Source organism: Leptidea sinapis, chromosome 46 (genome assembly GCF_905404315.1).
Source record: "Leptidea sinapis chromosome 46, ilLepSina1.1, whole genome shotgun sequence".
Taxonomy (NCBI): domain Eukaryota; kingdom Metazoa; phylum Arthropoda; class Insecta; order Lepidoptera; family Pieridae; genus Leptidea; species Leptidea sinapis.
Window position 1 is genome coordinate 2,643,197 of NC_066310.1, and position 20,406 is coordinate 2,663,602.

At 38.6% G+C, this 20,406-nt stretch overlaps 1 protein-coding gene across 1 annotated transcript in view; it reads left to right on the top strand.

Annotated features, from left to right (window-relative positions):
• Window positions 1-20,406, top strand: part of LOC126977912 (phospholipid-transporting ATPase ABCA3-like) — a 91,617-nt gene that overhangs the window by 19,362 nt on the left and 51,849 nt on the right. The window contains exons 8-13 of the mRNA XM_050826593.1: window positions 467-634; window positions 1,897-2,069; window positions 3,434-3,574; window positions 5,242-5,359; window positions 10,072-10,226; window positions 11,882-12,109. Of these exons, the coding sequence (XP_050682550.1) occupies window positions 467-634; window positions 1,897-2,069; window positions 3,434-3,574; window positions 5,242-5,359; window positions 10,072-10,226; window positions 11,882-12,109 (983 nt within the window). The remainder of the gene's footprint in view (window positions 1-466; window positions 635-1,896; window positions 2,070-3,433; window positions 3,575-5,241; window positions 5,360-10,071; window positions 10,227-11,881; window positions 12,110-20,406) is intronic.

Below are 20,406 nucleotides of genomic sequence, written 5' to 3' on the forward strand. Positions count from 1 at the left end.
GCACATAAGTGAATTTTCTATAAACTGTCATAACCATAATGTTAACACCAGGAACAGACATAAACTTATAATGCCTACTACTCGGCTTAGTCGAGTTAGTCTTTTGTGGGGCGATGTATATGCATTTACAACAAGATAGAAAATGTTCAAAACAAAAGTATTACGTTATTCAATAGAATTGTTAAAAAACTTTTGTGTGGTAAAGGTTACTATAACATAAATGACTTTCTTAATGATACCACAGATTGGGAATGGAGCGACCGCCCTCAGGCTATTAAATGATAAGTTTAATTGTACAATATTACTTTGTAAACATATATTTTCGATGAAAAAAAGCCCGCTGAGTTGGTTGTGCCCATTCTTCTCAGTTCCGATGCATTCTTTTTGGAATGGGTGGTAGTTTTTGACGTTCAATAAGTGATGTCACATCCTATTTTGAGTAAATATATTTGAATTTGAATTACAGCGCAACACGCCACGTCACTGTCAACTATAGTGTACGGGATAACGTGGGCACCGCAGTACCTCGTGGGCACCTGGAAGATTGGCTGGTTCTTGCGGCTGCTGGCTGGCTTGCTCCCCCACGTGCCCATGAAGTGGTTCTGGCAGGAGGTGAACCAACTCGAGTCCCACGGTAATGTATTTAATTTCTTCTTCTTTAGCCGTTCTCAACCTATAAGGTGTAGGACTCCTTCAGTTTATGCCATCTTTTCCGGTCTTGAGCAGTTTCCAACCACTTTGTTCCCGCCAGTCTTTTGATATCGTCGTACCAACGCATCTGCGGTCTTCCTCTCGGGCGTTTCTCACCCCACGGTCTCCACCCCACGAGCCATGCTTGCGGGCGACATGGCCAGCCCACTCCCATTTCAATTACGCAACACGTTTGGTTACATCACTTACTTTGCTCTGCTCTCTGACCCATTCGTTTCTTTTACAGTCTCTCAGTGTAACTCCTACCAGTTTTCTCTCAATTGCCCTTTGAGCCGCCTGAAGTTTGATGATGTATGAAGATGGAATGTATTTAAGAATGAATTGAAATAATCGCGAATATACGTGTTATATTTGACTGGAATACTGGAATGATATGAGCATCCAATTATATAGAAATAGTATATTGCTTGTTGATTGATATTTATTTAACGTTCGGACGGAACTCTAGAGGTCGCGGTTTCGAGTCCTGCATCGTTCATAAATTTTAGTTACAAATTTTATTTATATAATTAATCCCAGAAGGAACGGATATCACTTTAAAAATAACTAATTGTTATATTTGAAAGAGCGACATTTCAAGTCAATTTCCTAAATATGTAATTATTGGGGTTGAACTGGTTATCAACTGTAAAGTAGATCCTGTAGGACCTGAGAGTTGAACAAGAAAGAAATACTAAAAATTTACGACCCATACATACTCGAACGGTTGGCTCAATTGGTAAGACCGTTCGGATGGGTTCAAGTCCCGCATCGTGAAACGAATTTGTATGTTAATTCAACTGATCGACAACAATCTTTTGGATGCAGCAATATATTATATTGTAAAAGCGGTATGTAACAGGGTTCAACTTCGTAATAGTAAATTTAATTAATAAAAAAAAACATAGATTCCGGATGCAGTATAATTTAAATAATAATATAAACCAATGTTTACATTTTTTCCTTTAGGGAAAATAATAATATAGTTATTAATTTATTATTATGTTGCCCCACTTGCATTGCAATCTATCCTTAACTTAGACTAATAAGTAATTCTACTTTTTTTGTTTTATGGAATCTGTTTTAAGTTCTGTTTTAAATTTGTCTCAGTCAACGAGTCGGTCAAGTCACGTGGCAGTTTATTAATCAGTCTAGATACTATGTATGCTGTTGTTCTTTCATCGAATGCTTATGTGATGATGTCAGGTCGGGGTGTCACTTTCGGCACGATGCTCACCGCGCACGACCAGATGTCGGTGATCACCGCGTACATCATGATGATGGTGCAGGCTGTTCTCTACTACGGCATCGCTTCGTATATGTCGCTCGTGTTCCCTGGGCCCAATGGACAGCCGGTGCCATGGAACTTCTTCTGTAAGGTACGCTTTTTTTTCAATCTGGTTGAATCCGGCCACGCTTCAAAGTCAAAAAAATATTTATTCACTGTAAAACTTTATAAGTTATTTAGTGCAAGTCAGGATGAAGTACAAAAGTTACAATAGCATCCAAATGAGTATAACAATATTCATTAACAAAATTTAGAATATTAATTCCAACTATCTTTATCATTCAAATAATCTTTCACATTATAATAGGCCTTAGATGTTAATTTATTTAATACGTTACATTAAATTTTTTTAATAGGTAATATTTTAATATCATTTGGGAGTTTATTACGAAGGATTTACGGAGCCTAGTAGATGGAATTGCGAGTTAATGTTTGTTTCGAGTATTGACACTATGTACATCACAATTCTTTTTAAATTGGTTAATATGTTTATGAGCGTATAGGAGGTTCTCGTATATGTACTGGCAGTGTACTGTCATAATATTAATTTCACTAAACTTTTCTCCCAATGAATCCCCTGAATGCATTTTATAGATTGCTCGAATTGCCCTTCATCCGGATATGCTCCTTTATGAATAAGTACCGGCCACAGAAGTCTGTGGCCGGTACTTCATGACTAAAGATCGCTTTGAATACAATAGTATTTAAAATTTAAAACGATTAGGATAGAATAAATATATTACTTTTGGGAGGCTTCTTTGCACAGGATGCTTGCTAGATTATGGGTACCACAACGGCGCCAAATTCAAACGTGAATCAGCAATGTGTAGTATAACTGTGTTTCGTTCTGAAGGGCGCCGTAGCTAGTGAAATGACTGGGCAAATGAGACTTAACATCTTGTGTCTCCAGGTGGCGAGCGTAATTGTAGTGCCGCTCAGAGATTTTGGGATTTTCCAGAATCCTTAGCGGCACTGCATTGTAATGAGTTGGGCGTATCAATTACCATCAGCTGAGCGTCCGCTCGTCTAGTCCCTTACTGTTATGAAAAAAGGTCAAAGGTCCTCCTCGCCGGTAAATACCCAGTTTCGCGAACATTCGACGTAAAAATATATTTAAGTTTTATTAAGATTAAATTACGTAATAAATAAATCATTATTGTAACAGATGTTATGGTCCGACTAGGAATGGGACTATAATGCTATATTGCCCACTATGGTATTTATTTATTTATTTATTGCACCAACAAAGTATACACTAATTCATGCAAAAAAAAAATATAGACAATTATACAAGTTGAGTGCTACCTCAATTATAGGCGCAAATAACTTGGTATGTCATGTTTTGTTGTCAATCTCTAAATTTCTCCATTTGATAATGAAAATAAAATCGGTTACGGCTATTAAAATTGTTTTTCTGTAGAATTGTCAATCAGATTATTTTTTTATTTCTTATAGAAACAATATTGGACCAAAACGGAGATCGTTCCTCACGAGGAAGTGGAGATGGAGCAGATGAGAAGTGAGCGGGATCCGTTGTTCTTCGACTCCACCCCTCAAGGGCAAGACATTGGGATCAAAATTGTCAATGTTACCAAGGTGAATGCATACAGAGTTACAGACTGTATGGTCTTGTCTCATATTACTCCGATTGCCGTTTTTGTATCGACTAAGGTCAGCTACCGTGGAACCTGACGACAGACTACTGATCTGTGTGATATCGACCTGGGAAGACCGCAGTTCATGTCACATTTTAGTAGTGCTGAAAGAAAGTAGTCTAACGGCCGTTCCCTATATACTCTCTACAGATAGAGATAAATTACTACCATCTACTGTCAGTGCGGTTTTCAAGAAGCTTTCTTACAGATACTACAAAGCTATGGAATGAACTTCCTTGTGCGGTGTTGCCGGGACGATACGACATGGGTACCTTCAAAAAAAGCGCGTACACCTTCCTTAAAGGCCGGCAACGCTCCTGTGATTCCTCTGGTGTTGCAAGAGATTGTGGGCGGCGGTGATCACTAAACAACAGGTGACCCGTACGCTCGTTTGTCCTCCTATTCCATAAAAAAAAGTAATTAGTCAATAATCTGAAGCTGTCGCAATATACACGATAAGTCATTCTTATCGTCAGTTCACTGTCGCAATTTCCATACAAACTTCTATGCCTGGTAAGCTATACGTCGTCCCATTGACAAACAGCGTGTACGGATAAGATGAGTTACCGTCGATAAGTTTATTGGGACAGAAAAGTCAACGATAGTTACGACAAACGAGTGTACGGGTCACCTGGTGTTAAGTGATCACCGCCGCCCACATTCTCTTGATAACACCAGAGGGATCACTAGAGCGTTGCCGGCCTTTAAGGAAGGTGTACGCGCTTTTTTTGAAGGTACCCATGTCATATTGTCCCGGAAACACCGCATATGGAAGTAATGTGTGTTATTTACTCTAATTGGTGTGTGTTATGTCAGTTAGCATAGCTGATTGCCGTATTTAACATTAAATTTTAAATATATATAAGATAACTTTAAATTTAACATCATGAAGCAGAGTTCTCGATGACTGGATCATCCAATCAGTAAGGGTGGTGCTATACCCCAGTCATGTAGGCATTAATGCTGATCTTATTACTAATCCATCTTAGCTCTGTTCAAACTGAGGCGAATAACGCGCGGGACGCGGGACGCGCTTAAGAGCAATTCGCTCACTCGCTTAGCCTCTCAAACTGACTTTCCCGCGTGTCATTTTTGGTTCTACAGTGGAGAAACATCATACATTGTGAGATCAAACAATCCCGCCGGCCGTCCCACTCTTGTTTCGCTTCAACTTAAGCGACTACTGGCGTCAATTTGACCACGTCTATACAAGTTAGCTGGGACAATCGGCGCGAGCGACTTCCGTCCCGCGTCCCGCGCGTTATTCGCGTCAGTTTGAACTGAGTTTAAAACAGCATTATTGAGTCAGGATATAAGCCCTGGCTGGGCGCGGTAGCCAGTTCGTGCTCGCTCTTCTTAAGTTACAGCTCTGCCCAAGAGTCTCTAAAATCTTATAACATTATTTAATCAAGTACTTATTTACTACGAAATATATAATTTGTGTTTTAAAATAAATCTTTCTTTTTATGGCGAACACAAAGGAGAGCCATAACAGTGCGTTCTAGCATATCAGCCACCTTCAACTATATTTTAGGAAGGGAACGACCCGCCCCACGAGACCGCCACAAGCCAATGACATTTAAGCCATTATCAGTGAATACATTGCAGGTGTTCTCCAAACAAGTCGCCCTGAAGCAAGTATCTCTTGACGTGTACAAGGGACAAATAACTGTCCTGTTGGGTCACAACGGAGCGGGGAAGACTACTCTCATGTCCATTATAACAGGTAGGTTCAAACCGAATTCAAGGTTTATTTGATCGACTAAACAGGACTAAGGCTCTTACTTAATAGGCTATTCTTCGATTTCTGTAATATATTAAAAAAAAGATCATACAGATTCGATAGCCAAGTGGTATTTTTAATTCCTCAGAATAATTCCAATATACGCTAAGAAAAATTGTTTTATATTTAAACGATAAATAGTCGCGCCAAAAAGGGAGCCGCCATGATCGTGATGTCATAATAGCATACATAGAAACGTCAAATGTCAGGTGCTTGAATTTTATAAAGATGTAAATAAGTTTCATAGTCCGTATCAATGGTGTGTTGCAAAAAACGTTCTTCTCAGATGGTTCTCTAATTTTTTTTTAATGGTTGTAACAAAAGTCGAACAATGAATAAGAATATTTAATTTGGACTCTTAGAGCGCCATTTTCTAACATTGAAAAGATTTCTCGAATAACATACATACATAAATTCACGCCTCTTTCCCGTAGGGGTAGGCAGAGACCACTTCTTTCCACTTGCTACGATCCTTACATACTTCTTTCGCTTCGTCCACTTTCATTATTCCTTTCATACATGCTCTCCGGTTTAGGGTACTCATGACCTGGCCTTTTTTCAAGACGTCCCTGATTTGATCTTGAAACGTCCGCCTAGGTCTACCCTTTCCAACACTTTCATTCACACTGGCCTTATACACTTTCTTCGTCAATCGTTCTTCATTCATTCTCTCGACATGTCCAAACCATCTCAGCATACCTTTCTCAATTTTTGTCACAGCATCTTCTTTCAGACCACAACGTTTTCTTATCTCACTATTTCTTATCCTGTCACTCAGTGTAACTCCTATCATACTTCTCAACGCTCTCATCTCAACTGCATTTATTCTGCTTTCATGTTTCTTCTGCCATACCCAACTTTCACTTCCGTACATGAGTGTTGGAACCAACACCCCCTCATGCACAGCCAAGCGAGCCTTATTAGACACCTTCTGACTGTTCATAAAGGAGTGCAAAGCTCCATTCACCATGTTTCCTGCATTCACTCTTCTTTCAATATCACTCTCATACTTTCCATCTCTTGTAAATTTAGAACCCAGATACACAAACTCATTCACGTGTTCAATTTTTTCATCTCCAATCACGATATTGCAGTCTGTCACTACCTCATCTCTTTCAAGCACCATCACTTTCGTCTTCTTTACATTCATCTTCATTCCCTTTCTACCAAAAGCTCCATTCATAGCAGTTACCATCTCTTGCAACTCCTCGGCTGAAGATGCAAGTAATACTTGGTCATCAGCATAGAGAAAACATTTGACGAGTAACTCATTCATTCTCAAACCACTGTCATTCTCTTTTAAACCTGTCAAGCAATTGTTCATGAACAGATTAAACAGCCACGGTGACGCTACACATCCCTGTCTAACACCTTTTTCGATATTAAACCATTCAGTGTATGCCCCGTTTATCCTTACACAAGCACTAGAATCTCTATAAAGAGATTGCAATGCTCGTATGAGGACACTGCTCACACCGCTCGTGGACAATGCTGACCACAATTCATTCCTCGCCACTCTATCATAGGCCTTTTCTAGATCCACGAACGCGCAATAGACCTTTTTGTTTTTAGCCAAAAACTTCGGCTATGCACCGCAAGGAAAAGACCTGATCCGTACATCCCATTCCCTTTCTAAATCCCGCTTGTGCATCCCATACTTTTTCGTCTGTTTCATTCACAACTCTTTCAATCAACACTTTTGCATACAATTTACCGACGACGCTGAGAAGGCTTATACCGCGGTAATTTCTGCAGTCTTGTCGTGACCCATTTCCCTTATACAATGGCACGATTACAGCTTTGCACCAGTCTCCTGGTACTTGCCCATTTCGCCAGCACACATTGAAGAGGCGGTACAGCTGGCTAGCCACTATGCCCTGACCAGCCCTCAGCATCTCGACGGTAATCCTGTCATACCCTGCAGCTTTACCTAATCTCATACTTTTCAATGCTTTCACTATTTCATCCATGCTTATCTCACTTTCATCAACATTTATATTAGTTTCAATAGAAGCTGCCGGATGTTGTTCATGCACTTCCTCTCTTTCAAACAAACTTTCAAAATACTCTTTCCATCTCTTTAGCACACATTCTTCTCCTCTTATAATGTTCCCATCTTGACTCCTGATTATACTGAGCTCCGAGGTAGACGTTTTTCCTCTGGCTGTTTTGATGGATTTCCAGAAGAACTTAATGTTTGACTGGAAATCTTCAGTGAGCCTCCTATCAAAATCATCCTTTCGTTCTTCTTTCTTTCTAGACACAACTGCTGTCGCTGCTGATTTCAATCTTTTATACTTCGTTCTTGCTTCCTTTATCTCGTCATCCGTTGCCTTTTGTACTTTTTGGTTAGCTTTTGTTGCTAACCAATCCAACCAAGCTTTCTTCTTTTCTTGCACCGCCATTTGTACCTCTTTATCCATCCACAAATTATAGTTCTTTCTTCCTTTCCTTCTTTTAGCTACCCCGCATACCTCAACAGCAACATTCACGACCCCTTTCTTAAATGTCTCCCACAAATCTTCAATCACACCTGTCTCTTCTATGCCTTTAAAACTTTCTTTCAGTTTCTCTACATACTCGTCTTTCCTTTCTTTTTCTTGTAGATTTTCCACTTTTACTCTGTCCAAAACACTCGTAGGCTCAGCTCGTCGGTGTCGCCAACGTTTTAAAAGGCCGCGCATTCGGGCTATGACCAGGAAGTGGTCTGTGTCGAGGCCTACACCGCGGTATGCCCGAGCATCTAGTACTTTCTTTCTCAGTCTTTCATCTACAATTACAAAATCAATCATACTTCTAGACTCACCCTCATCTCTTGTATACAAATGGATCTTTTTGTGGTTAAACATTGTGTTGGCCACGCAAAGATTCCATTCCAAGCATACTTCAAGCAGGCTTTTCCCATTTTCATTCACTCTCTCGTCCCCAAACGTACCCAGAACTCCTTCATACCCATCACGCTTTACTCCAACCCACCCATTAAAATCCCCTAACATCACGATCCGTTCATTTTCTCCGCATTTATTCAAGACCTCTCTCATACTGTCCCAAAATTCCTCTCTCTCTTTTTTGGCTTTTAATGACCCACCTCCGCACAGATCCGTCGGTGCATAGACCCCAAGGATAAACAAGCGAGTGAGTCCGACTTTTAACCTAATCCAGAGGAGTCTTGGGCTAACACATTCATGCTCTATCACACATTCTACTATTCGAATGGAAAGAATCACACCAACTCCCTGACAGCCTCGACTGGTTTGGGGGACTCCGGACCAGTATGCCGTGAAGGGACCATGAACCGTGGTATCACATCCTTTCCTCTTCGTTTCATTCACGCACAGAATATCTATGGATCGTTCATCCATCATCTGACATACTTCATCTACCTTATCATCCACTCCTCCTCTTACATTCAACGTAGCAAAGCGGCTCTCCATGGGCCGCTTTTCGCCCCCGCGAGAAACGAGACGTGATGGGTGGCGAACCACATCGCCGCCATTTTGGTGAAATAACCTATTTTTATTAGTCTCCATTGCGTTCCCACGAATAGCAAGGGAAAGGTTTGTCCACCCCAGCAGAGCCCCGCATGCCAGGGTAAGGCTAGCCTGATTCTGGGTCGCCCGGTCCCAGGGCAGTGTGGCACGCTAACGACTAGGCTTGCCCCTAGCCATGCATCCATCCGCGCGGCAGACGTTGGATTGGCGGAGAGGGTAGGAATAGGAAAAGGGAAAGATAGGTGGTGTGAAAGGAAGATTGGTAAGTTAAAGTGGGAAATAGGAAATGTAGGATATTACCGCCCAGGAGGGCAAGGATAAGGACAGTAATAGCTAGGGGAGCCGGGGTCGCATACCCGTATACTATACCACAACTTCCGGACAGGTAAGTTGGGATGAGTATCCCATGACGTATTTCTCGAATAATAGATTTAAAAATGACTTTAAGATTTTATTTTTATTTTATTTTATTTTATTTTATTAGGGTTGACATCAGCTTTATACAAAATAATCACTTATAGTTAAATACAAAAACATAGCCAATTATATTCTACCACAGTTTACCTAATGGAAGGAACAGCAGTGTTTACAATAATAAAGAAAAAAATTAACAATGAATAACACACGATCAGAGAAATTAAAAAAAAAAAGTATTTAAAGAAGTGCCTGCGTTGGTTGCATTATGCAACCAACGCAGGCACTATGTATAAGTCTGAAAAATGAATATAAATAAGAGAAAAACATGATACATACATAGATTTACAGATTTAATAGTACAATACATACATTTAATAGTTTAATCTATTAATAAATAAATAAAGATATTTGCTGCAAACGAGATTTCTCTACAATACTTTTTATGGTGTGGTTTTTAAAGGTCAACCTAGAACCGTAGAATGGATCTATATCTTTGAAGGATTTATTATATACATTTGTGCAACGAGTGAGAACACTGTTCTGGCCATAATTAGTACGACGAGTAGGAACTTGAAAAGTAGAAATGTCACGGGTGCGCAACGACGGAGCGCGTAGGCATATTTCTGCCAGAAGAGAGGGACAGTTGAGACGACCGCTCAGCACATCATGTAAGATTAATTAATACAAATCCAAATTCCACGTGGACGAAGTGCCAGGCACGAAGTTCTTTATAATTATTAATTGTAGGTATGTTGCGGCCGTCGAAAGGCAACGTGTATGTGGAGGGGCTTGACACAACCACGCAGAGAGACCAGATGAGGCAACACCTGGGCCTGTGTCCGCAGAACAACCAGTTCTTCCCGGACCTCACCGTGCTGCAGCACGTCATGTTCTTCACTATGGTGAGATATCCTTGAGGATGATGAAACACCTATTCATCTACTCTGCGACTGCGGCCCACTAATGCATAAGCGTAACACAATCTTTGGCGACTACTTCGTGCCACCAGATGATGTTTGCAACACTCGCGTCAAGGAATTACTGCGGTTCGTAAAGGCAGCAAGACTTGACGACGAGCTTTAGTATGAGATGTGAACGCAATAGTTCAATTTTGGACGCGGTGTTACTAGGAATCATTAGGACTAGGAAATAGTCACCTTCTTCAAATAGTAATAATAATAATGGTGAGATATAAATTCACATTCAAAAAATATTTATTCACTGTATTTTTTTTATGAAATAGGAGGACAAACGAGCGTACCTGGTGTTAAGTGATCACCGCTGCCCCTAATCCCTTGCAACACCAGAGGAATCACAGGAGCTACGCCGGCCTTTAAGGAAGGAGTATACGCTTTTTTTGAAGGTACCCATGTCGTATCGTCCCGGAAACACCGCACAAGGAAGTTGATGCCACCGCAAGATTATATTTATAAGTTATTTATTGCTAGTCAGATTAAAGTACAAACGTTACTACAGCATTCAAATGAGTATAATAATATTCATTAATAATAAATTTAGAAACATTAATCCCAACTATCTTTATCATTCAATTTATCCTTCACATTATAATAGGCCTTAGCAATTAGATGTTAATTTATTTTTTTATTAGTAATATGTTAATATCATTTGGGAGTTTATTTCAAAATATAACGTAATCCATTTTAAAAGATTTAGCAATTTTACGGTGCCTAGTAGATGGAATAGCGAGTTTATGTTTGTTTAGAGTTATGTAAATTATGTACATCACTATTATAAATTGGCTAATATGTTTATGAGCGTACAGGAGGTTCAAGCAATAGTAAAATAATTGACTAATAACTTACTGGTGTCTCTTTTGAAAAGTTAGAAATCCAAGCTGAATTATAGAAATGATGATGAGATAAAAGTTTAATATTACACTTAGGTGAGAGGTTTATATATTTCAATCACTCGCAATCTTCTCGCAGCTTCTTTCCGCTGTGGCTAAAGGTGAAATTTTGAGAATGGAAAGATGGGTTAGGAAAGTAAAAAAAAAGTGTGTGCGGACTGTGGACTTATTTATGCACGCAAGAAGTTATACTTAAAATTTTTAAAATGATTTATTCCTCGCGCTATTCTACGTTTTCATAAAGAACAATTTAGTAAAAAACTCGCAAAGATGGCATTGTCAATTAATTATTGAATAATTAATACGGCTGGACGGGCTTGAAACCTTTGCCTGACCTAATAATGGACGAAGAAACCAAAAAATCGTGTGTTTCAGCCAATGTTGTTTCGATACATATAGACAAATCACGTCGCATAAAAACAAAGCCGAAATTTGAAAGGTGCAATAAACTACTCTATAATCGACTGGTATATCTATACATTGCCTTGTTTGTTGTTTAAAATATTACTGTCCATGAAGCAGCAAATTTAATACAATTATTCAGTTCAGAGTTGATTCGGACAGTGACAGTTGACACTCGACTAAGGAGAAAAGTGTGCTTATATTGTCTATGATATGTCCTTATATGTGAATTTATAGAACGTCACTGGTTTCAGCTTAAGCCTGCTAAAATATAGATCACGTTTACAGCTGAAAAACGTGTCCTACTCGGAGGCGAAGGTGTCGTCAGTGGAGCTGCTGGAACGGTTGGGGATAGCGGACAAGCAGTCGGTGATGAGCTCGAGCCTGTCGGGCGGCATGAAGCGGCGCCTGCAGCTGGCGTGTGCGCTCGCCGGAGACGCGCGCGTGCTGGTGCTGGACGAGCCCACCTCGGGGCTGGACGTGGAGACCAGGCGCCAGCTGTGGGACCTGCTCACCGTGAGTCAACTGTACTCACAGTAGCTTTATGTGTAGGAGCTGAGAACGATGAAAACAAATTATTATTGATATGGTTTGGATAGTTGGCGCGAGTGAGTGAAGAAAGAATGACTTATCGAATATATGAGGCAAGTGTATGTGGGCCAGTCGGTCGAGGGAGACCTCGTCCATTCGTCGACCAAATTAGTGACGTTTTGAGAAGAGGAGAGGTCCGAAGTCCCCGCATCCGGCGAGCATGTATGAAAAGAGTAATGAATGTAGAGGAAGCGTGTGAGGTTTGTAAGGATAGAAGCAAGTGGCGTTCTATTCTCTGCCTACCGCGACGGGAACAAGGTGTGAGTATGTGTGTGTATTATCGATATTTCAGTTCCAAACAGCAATAATTCAGAAAATATTTCCAAAAAAGAAAGAACTCAAGTTGTTACTGTATAAAACGAAAATATCCTAAACTTATGAAGAAATTTTGGAAGTAACCACTATACTGCTTTCAACTGACTATTTTCCAAAAAAAAAAAAAAATATTGAATTAGGCGTTACTTTGCGGAAATCCATAATTATACAAATGATTTAGGTTTTTTTTAGTGTTAATTCCGCCAATATTTGTTTTTAAAAACAATTCGACACGTGTTTCGCCTCTACACGAGGCATCCTCAGGACATGTTGTCTCGCCAAAATCTGGCACGAGACCAGTCTCGTGCCAGATTTGTTGTTTGTCGAATTGTTTTTAAAAACAAATATTGGCGTAATTAACACTAAAGAAAACCTAAATCATTTGTATGACTATTTTCCGTCAAAATATTCTATAGTCAAATGTTATTTAAAGTCTGTCATATAATGGACACACTTGTTTTGACTAAGAGCGCTTTTCGATTCGAACCCGTGAAAATACGGTTCGGTGTAATCATAGAACTAACTAACTAACAGACTAACCAAATACTCTTTCGACCATCTTTTCCAAAAATCACTAACCTTTTTTTGACATAATTTCCATCTCTCTACATATGTAAGATTTTGATCAGAAAAATTTTCATCGAAAATATTTAACAAATGTTCACCTACCAGAAAATGGTTTGGTGTCAAGGGGAGAGGGTCATTGGGATCGTCACTTAAAATAGTCAAAGGACGCGAATTCAGACACGCTTCTATCTGTGATAAAACCGTTGATAGCTCTTCGTAAGTAAGAGTGCTATCACCTATAACTTTCCTTAAATTAATTTTGGCGCTGCGTACCCCTGCTTCCCAAAAGCCACCGAAATTTGGGGCGTGTGGAGGTATAAAATGCCATTTGGTAGACTCTAATGTAAGTAATTTCGCAACTTCACCAGGTAATTTAGATTTTGCTTGATCGAACATTTCGCGAAGTTGCTTATCAGCGCCTACAAAATTTGTGCCATTGTCACTGTAGATGTCTTGACAATGGCCACGTCTAGAAGAAAATCTCCTAAAAGCCGCAATAAATCCTTTTGCTGTAAGATCCGTTACAGCCTCTAAGTGGATGGCACGAGTAACCATGCAAACAAATAAGCATATATAGCCCTTATAAGTTTTTGCTCCTCGACCAGGTGAAAATCGAATATTGATGGGCCCGGTATAATCAATCCCCGTAGCCTTGAATAGCTTACTTGGTTTAAGTCGCACTCCAGGAATCTCACCCATTAGCTGTGTCTTAGTCGTTTTAGAATGTCTTAGGCAAGTCACACAATTTCTGAAGTACTTTTTGACTTGATCTCTGGCCCAAATAATCCAATATTTGCCTCTTAGAACATTAAGCATTAACTGTGGTCCACCATGGAGACTTTTAATATGAGCGTCCTTTATTAATAACACTGTAAGATGACTCTTCGCAGGTATTATAAGAGGATGACGCTTGTCGTAACTCACATGGGCTTGATTGATTCGTCCACCAACTCTTAATAGTCCATTCTCATCTAGAATTGGATAAAGCGTGTTAAGTACGCTTTTCTTGGCCACAGATCCATTGTTCTTTAACTGGTGTATCTCATTTCCAAATTCAAGTTCTTGAACTGATTTTATGCAATTTTGTAAAGTAATATCCATTTCTTCTGTAGTAACGAAATCAAGAATCTTTTTCCGTTCGTCTTTTGTCTTCTTCCAGTTAAGAAACCTTCTGCAATATGAAATTACCTTTAACATCCTTGTCAAACTTCCGTAGAATGCGTTACAGTAAGAACTGTTATTCGTTCTTCTTCATTAGTCTCTATTGTCTCTGGTTTTTCCTTTCTATAATTTGGTTGCCCTAACCACCTTGGAGCGTTCCACCAGAGAGAATGCATCTTTAACTCTGCAGGTCTAAGTCCTCGTGAAGCACAATCTGAAGGGTTCATCTCAGTTGGTACATGGCTCCATTGGTCATAATCTAAAATCGTTAGAATATCTGAAACCCGATTACTGACGAATGTAGTCCATTTGCTTGCTCCTCCCTTCAACCATGCCAACACGACAGTCGAGTCGGTCCACGCAAATAAGTTTTCTTTTGGTATGCTCATGACCTGCGAAATCTCTGACAATAATTTGGCTGCCAAAGCCGCACCGCATAGTTCTAATCTTGGAATGGAAAGTTCTCGTTCGATTGGAGCGACTTTGGTTTTAGCTGACAATAAACTGACGTGTACTTGTCCTCGATTATCAGTAAGACGAATGTAAACTGCAGCTGCAAAAGCGGCCCTCGAAGCATCTGAGAATGCATGCAATTCTTCATTACTTTCTGGTGTATAATGTAGCCACCTAGGAATCATGATAGTTTTGATTTGTCTCAACTCATCTCGGTATTTCATCCATTCGGCTAACAACTCATGTGGCAATGAATCGTCCCAATCCAATTTTGCTTTCCACATCTTTTGCATAATTATCTTGGCTGAAACAACAACGGGAGCAATCCATCCCATTTGATTGTATAACCTGGCGATGTCTGAAAGTACTTGTCTTTTCGTGATCGTTTCCTGTAAGTCTGGTAAATTCACCATATACTCAAAATTATCTGTCTCTTTATTCTATTGTAGACCCAGGACCTTTAATGTATTATCAGTTTTAATAGGAACTGATGGCTCGACATCCTTCATATCCTTGCCAATGTAATTTAACAACTCTTCATTGTTACTACTCCACTTTTGAAGTTGAAACCCTCCTGAATTCATGAGCCCATTCATTTGTGTGTATATCTCTTTCGCCTCTATTATTGTGTCGCATCCTGACATAAGGTCATCAATGTAATAATCCTTCTTTGTAATTTCAGCAGCAATTGGAAATTTGGATTTCTCTTCTTCAGCCAATTTTTGTAGTGTCTTTACTGCAAGATAAGGCGCGCTCGCAGAGCCAAACGTTAAAGTCAACAATCTGTAATGTTGTATTAGCATCTCAGGAACAGGCTACTTTAGCGATAGAACTTTGAAGAAAATAATACCATATCTGCTTAATACTTTGGAAGAGGATATCCGACGAGAAACATACAGAAATATATTTAAAAAACTATTGAAGTATTATTTATTATTGCAGTTATATATTTTCTAAGATTCGTTTTAGGATTTATTGTATGAGACTCGCTAGATCCTGTAGACAAACTGTGTAAATAGTTTTACAGGACTGTATTAGTTTAAGAAAAATCTGTTTGCTTAATAAATAAATAAAAATAAAAAAAATAGGTAATATGAAAAAGGATAATGAGATAGGACCTATTGTCGTGGAGATCTTTGGGAGAGGCCTTTGCAGCGGCTGAAATAATGATGACGATACATACATACCATCATAACTATCTCCCAAAAGAGTAGGCATAGACTTCCATTTATTTCTTTAACGTGTATCAAACCTTTCATATTCTCTTTTATTTTTGGTACTCACGAGGTTTTTGGAAACAAAAAATAAGCTAAGGAGTCTCTAAAAGGGCTGACGAAAGTTAAAATACACTTGCGTAATTGCAGTGGAAAAAGTAAAAAGTAATTAAGGTGAAAAGATTACTTTCTGCGAAATAATGAAATATCGTAGCGTGTGTGCACACCAAACGAAGACGTTGACGTTAAGTAAGGCACTTTAAAAGTAGAGACACGTCTGGACATTCTTCTTCGTCGGATTACTCTTGACAGAGCAGTCGTGGTTACGTCGAACGACGAACGATTCTACGCCAGTTATCCCTGGTTGTTGCTTCTCTGGCACATGTGTTGAGGGGAGTATTGGTTAGGGATTTGATCTGGTCTGTCCAGCGCATAGGGGAGCGTCCTCTTGAGCTACTGCCGTTGATCCTTCCCTGAACAACAAGTCCCTCTATGGCATGCTCTCCACGGCGCGTGATATGTTCGAAGTATCTGAGTCTGGACATAGCATTGCCGAAACTATTAAGGTAAATAGGTAATTAGATAGGTATTGGTAATCTTAGCTGTATCCGAGCCCACGATGCAGTTTATTGACTTATTTAACGATTTTAAATTAAATTCAGTCGTATATATATGCCATCAAAAACATAACTTGTAAAAAAACCAAGCCTCATAACTCCGTTCTTCTACTGTAAAAAGTGTGTGATGATTGTGTCATCAATTAATTTATTCAGTCCCAACTAAATGATCCTTCTGACATAAGTTATTACGTAATTAGCTAACCTAGCTATATCTTATAGTGACCATATCAATTTTAAAAATCCTTTATGTTCAAAATAAATAGATTTACTTGGCCCACACAAGACAATTAAAACACAATGTATCTCTCGAGTAATTATTACATATTATATTAAATTAGACTATTTAGTGCCATGGCTATATCTTTACATATATAAATCCAGTGTCCTTATGTCTCCAATGAACTCCTAAAGTAATGAACGGATCTAAATGGGGATTACTTTAAGGAGTGCAGTTTGGTCCAATTCCAGAGATAGGATAGTCTTTATTTCGATTTGGGACCCATAATTATTTTTATTCTCAATATTTGTTTTGTATGGACATATTTTCTATGAGAGAATTTATTGACGCACAGCAGAGTTTGTTGCGCGCGTTCTTCTCAGATCTGAGGCAGTCTATTTTGAATGAGTAGTTTTTGACGTTTTCACTTTGGTTTTGAATTTGAATATACCACTGGTGTAACCCCACACTAACCTGTAATCAGCAGGCTACCTTGAAGAAAAATAAACTTTTATAATCCTGAATGTAAAACCTTAGTAAAGTTTAGTACTCGAGCCGAAGTTATTGCGATACAGAAGCCGTACTCGAAGCCACATCGAGTTTAAAAACTTCAAGCAATGTTTTTACCTCGTTTTGTTTTGGCTCGATCTGTTAATTTCCCTCTGTTAATATAGCCGTGGTAAAGTTCTCGAACCAAAGTTGAAGAAATGTTAACATTAAGATTTTAAGCAGGAATTTTTTTATTTGGGACTAGCTATCCCGACAGACGTTGTTCTGTATATAATAAATAAAATAATGTTTTTATATGAATTTGTCAATAATATATCATAACATCAAAAATTACTTCGTAAAATATGCACCCTGCTGTCGTAATAAAATTGTTTCACAGCAGAACTGTCAAACCGTGCGTCAATAAATTCTCTCATAGAAATTATGTATGGACGGACACATCAAAGGAAAAAAAATTAGTTGTTTTTATTTAATTTAGCAGCATTTTCCTATTTATTCACCTTTTAAAGCTTCTCTGGTCTGGTCTTGTTCTCACAAATAATTCAAGACCTAAATTTGCCAAATCGGTCGAGCCGTTCTCGAGTTTTAGCGAGACTAACGAACAGCAATTCATTTTTATATATTTCATATAGATTAGCTTAGGAGCAAAATGCCCTTATAGTTATTTTTTTTCATGACAGTAAGGGACGAAACGAGAAATTGTAATTGATACGCCCTACCCATAACAATGCAGTGCCGCTCGGGGTTCTTGAAAAACCCATTAATTCTGAGCTGCATTACAATTGCGCTCGTCACCTTGAGACATATGATGTTAAGATCAATTAATTAATATTGTAAATTGTTGTGTTGTGTGTTTTTTGTTGCGATATTTTTGTTTTTGTTTTGTTAATTTTTATTTATGTTTTATATTCTATTCAATTCTAATCGATCTGTTGTTCGAAATATTGTACAAAATGAGAAAGGTTATATAAACAATCATATAAAACCTAACCTATCCTGACAGTGTTATCAATCTGCAGCCTAAAGTCATTTAGTCAATAAAATGATTTTTTTAAAGTAGGAATCGGACGCTAAGATTAACTATTCTCAAAAATAAAAAAATAATATTGTAATAGTTGTCAATTCGTCCAAATTAAATGATGAATCAATAAGGCCAAATCCAGATATAAAAAACGACAGCGAAATAATGCTGTAAAGAAATAGACGAAAGAAGAGAAAAGATATCTTACGCTGGCTTTCGTTCCCTATATGTGGACAAGGTCTAAGATTCTGTTACACCAAACTATACTTACGACCGATGAATTAGATTCCTTTGACACGGAAGGGTATTCTTATCTAATATGAGTTCATTCTATAGATGCTCCCATACATAAAAGACGTCAACAGCTCGTCAGAACACACCAATACTAAAGTAGACCAAGCATTGCAAAAACAGATTTTTTCTTGAGTCAAAACAATGCAGCACTAAAATCGGTAGCGTATCAAAGATTTCTAAAGGGAGTACCTACAAAGGTTTCATTGTTTCCAATTGAAGACATGACACGTTGCATTGAAGATGACAAAGACAACTGACACAGTCCACATCGACCTATGAACCTGGATGATGTTGGCAACAATAGCAAAATAGGGCTGTCAATCACAGCACCTCCATAATATTCTTTGATAATTCGTATCTTGATCTGACACTCGTGTCCGCCTATACATCTTCACTAAATCAGCGCAGACAGCAATGCGATGCGTCCGCCATCTCATTAAGAGGTGTCTCAAATCATGCTGAAGTTTTGGTCCAACTAATACGTCGTCATTTAAAGATACACCGTCAGTTCCTTTTGAAGATGCGTTAAATACAACGCGGTCTTTGGTCGTTTGTTTATCCTCTCTCACCACTGCATGGTGAGGAAGGTACACAGCTTTCGGATCATTGATTTCCTCCTCTTTGACTAGAGTCATGTGGTTTAACACAATATATTCATCCAGCACCTTTTTATACTCCTCGTAAAGTGCGGGATTCATCATTAATCTCTTCTCTAAAGCGATAATTTTCTCGTTGCAATTTGTTTTGACTGACCGTATTGACAATCAGGGTCGTCACTTTTAAATGGCAGCCTTACAACGACCCTTCCTTCTTTGTTTCTCACTGTAGTAGTATCGTACAGCTCCTCACATTTTTGTTCATCTTTTGTAAGTTTCTTCTGAATAGTGTTTGGTTCAGCCTCGATTTCCCAAAACTTCTTAAGTATCTCATCCTCTGTTATCTGAATATGCATGCTAACGACTTCTTTATTTTCCAACTGCGATTCAGTAGTCACTTTTCCTGATAAGACCCATCCAAAGACCGTATTTTGAGCAATGAGATTTCCTGATGGATTTTTCAACATACCGCTTAGTAAAATTTCGCTGTAGACTTCCGCTCCAAGCAGGATATCTATCGTACCTGGCGAAGTGTAACCTGGATCAGCCAATTCCAAATCTTGTAGGATGACCCACTGCGAACTATCTAGTTTTTTATTAGGAAGCATGGAAATAAGTGACCCTAAAACATATTCACTAACTTGAATAGAAAATTGTGGATTATGACAAGACTCTAGACACAAAGAAACTACATCTCTAATTCTCTTTTGTTCATTTCCCAGACCTGACACCACACCATTAAAAGGCTTGCTTTTAAGACCAAGTAATTGTACGGTTGATCTGGTCACAAAAGATGCTTGTGAGCCTTGGTCAAGTAAAACTCGGACAGAATACTTATTTCCACTACTTGATGTAACCTTTACAATCGCCGTTGCTAATAGCACATCGTAACTCTGAAGTTCTTCTTTAGCGAAGTTTGCTATTACTTTTGTTTCTACCTGTGCTAAATTAGATTGCACTGATTTCATTGACGCATGGACGCATTTGTGAGCAAAATAACGATTTTGCTCACTAATTATCTTCTCCATCTTTTACTTTATTTTTTTTATTCAAATGCTCACAAACTTAAAATTTTACAAGTCTTGAATGCTTCAAACGAAATTATTCTAAGTCCATATAATGAAAATCTCGAAAAAAATTACAAGTTCAAGATTGCACAAAATATACTAAGTTATAAAAATTAAAACAGGAAAAATTTTACAAGTCCAAGATTGCTTCTGATTTTTATAAGTCTTTGAGAAATTATTTAAATTT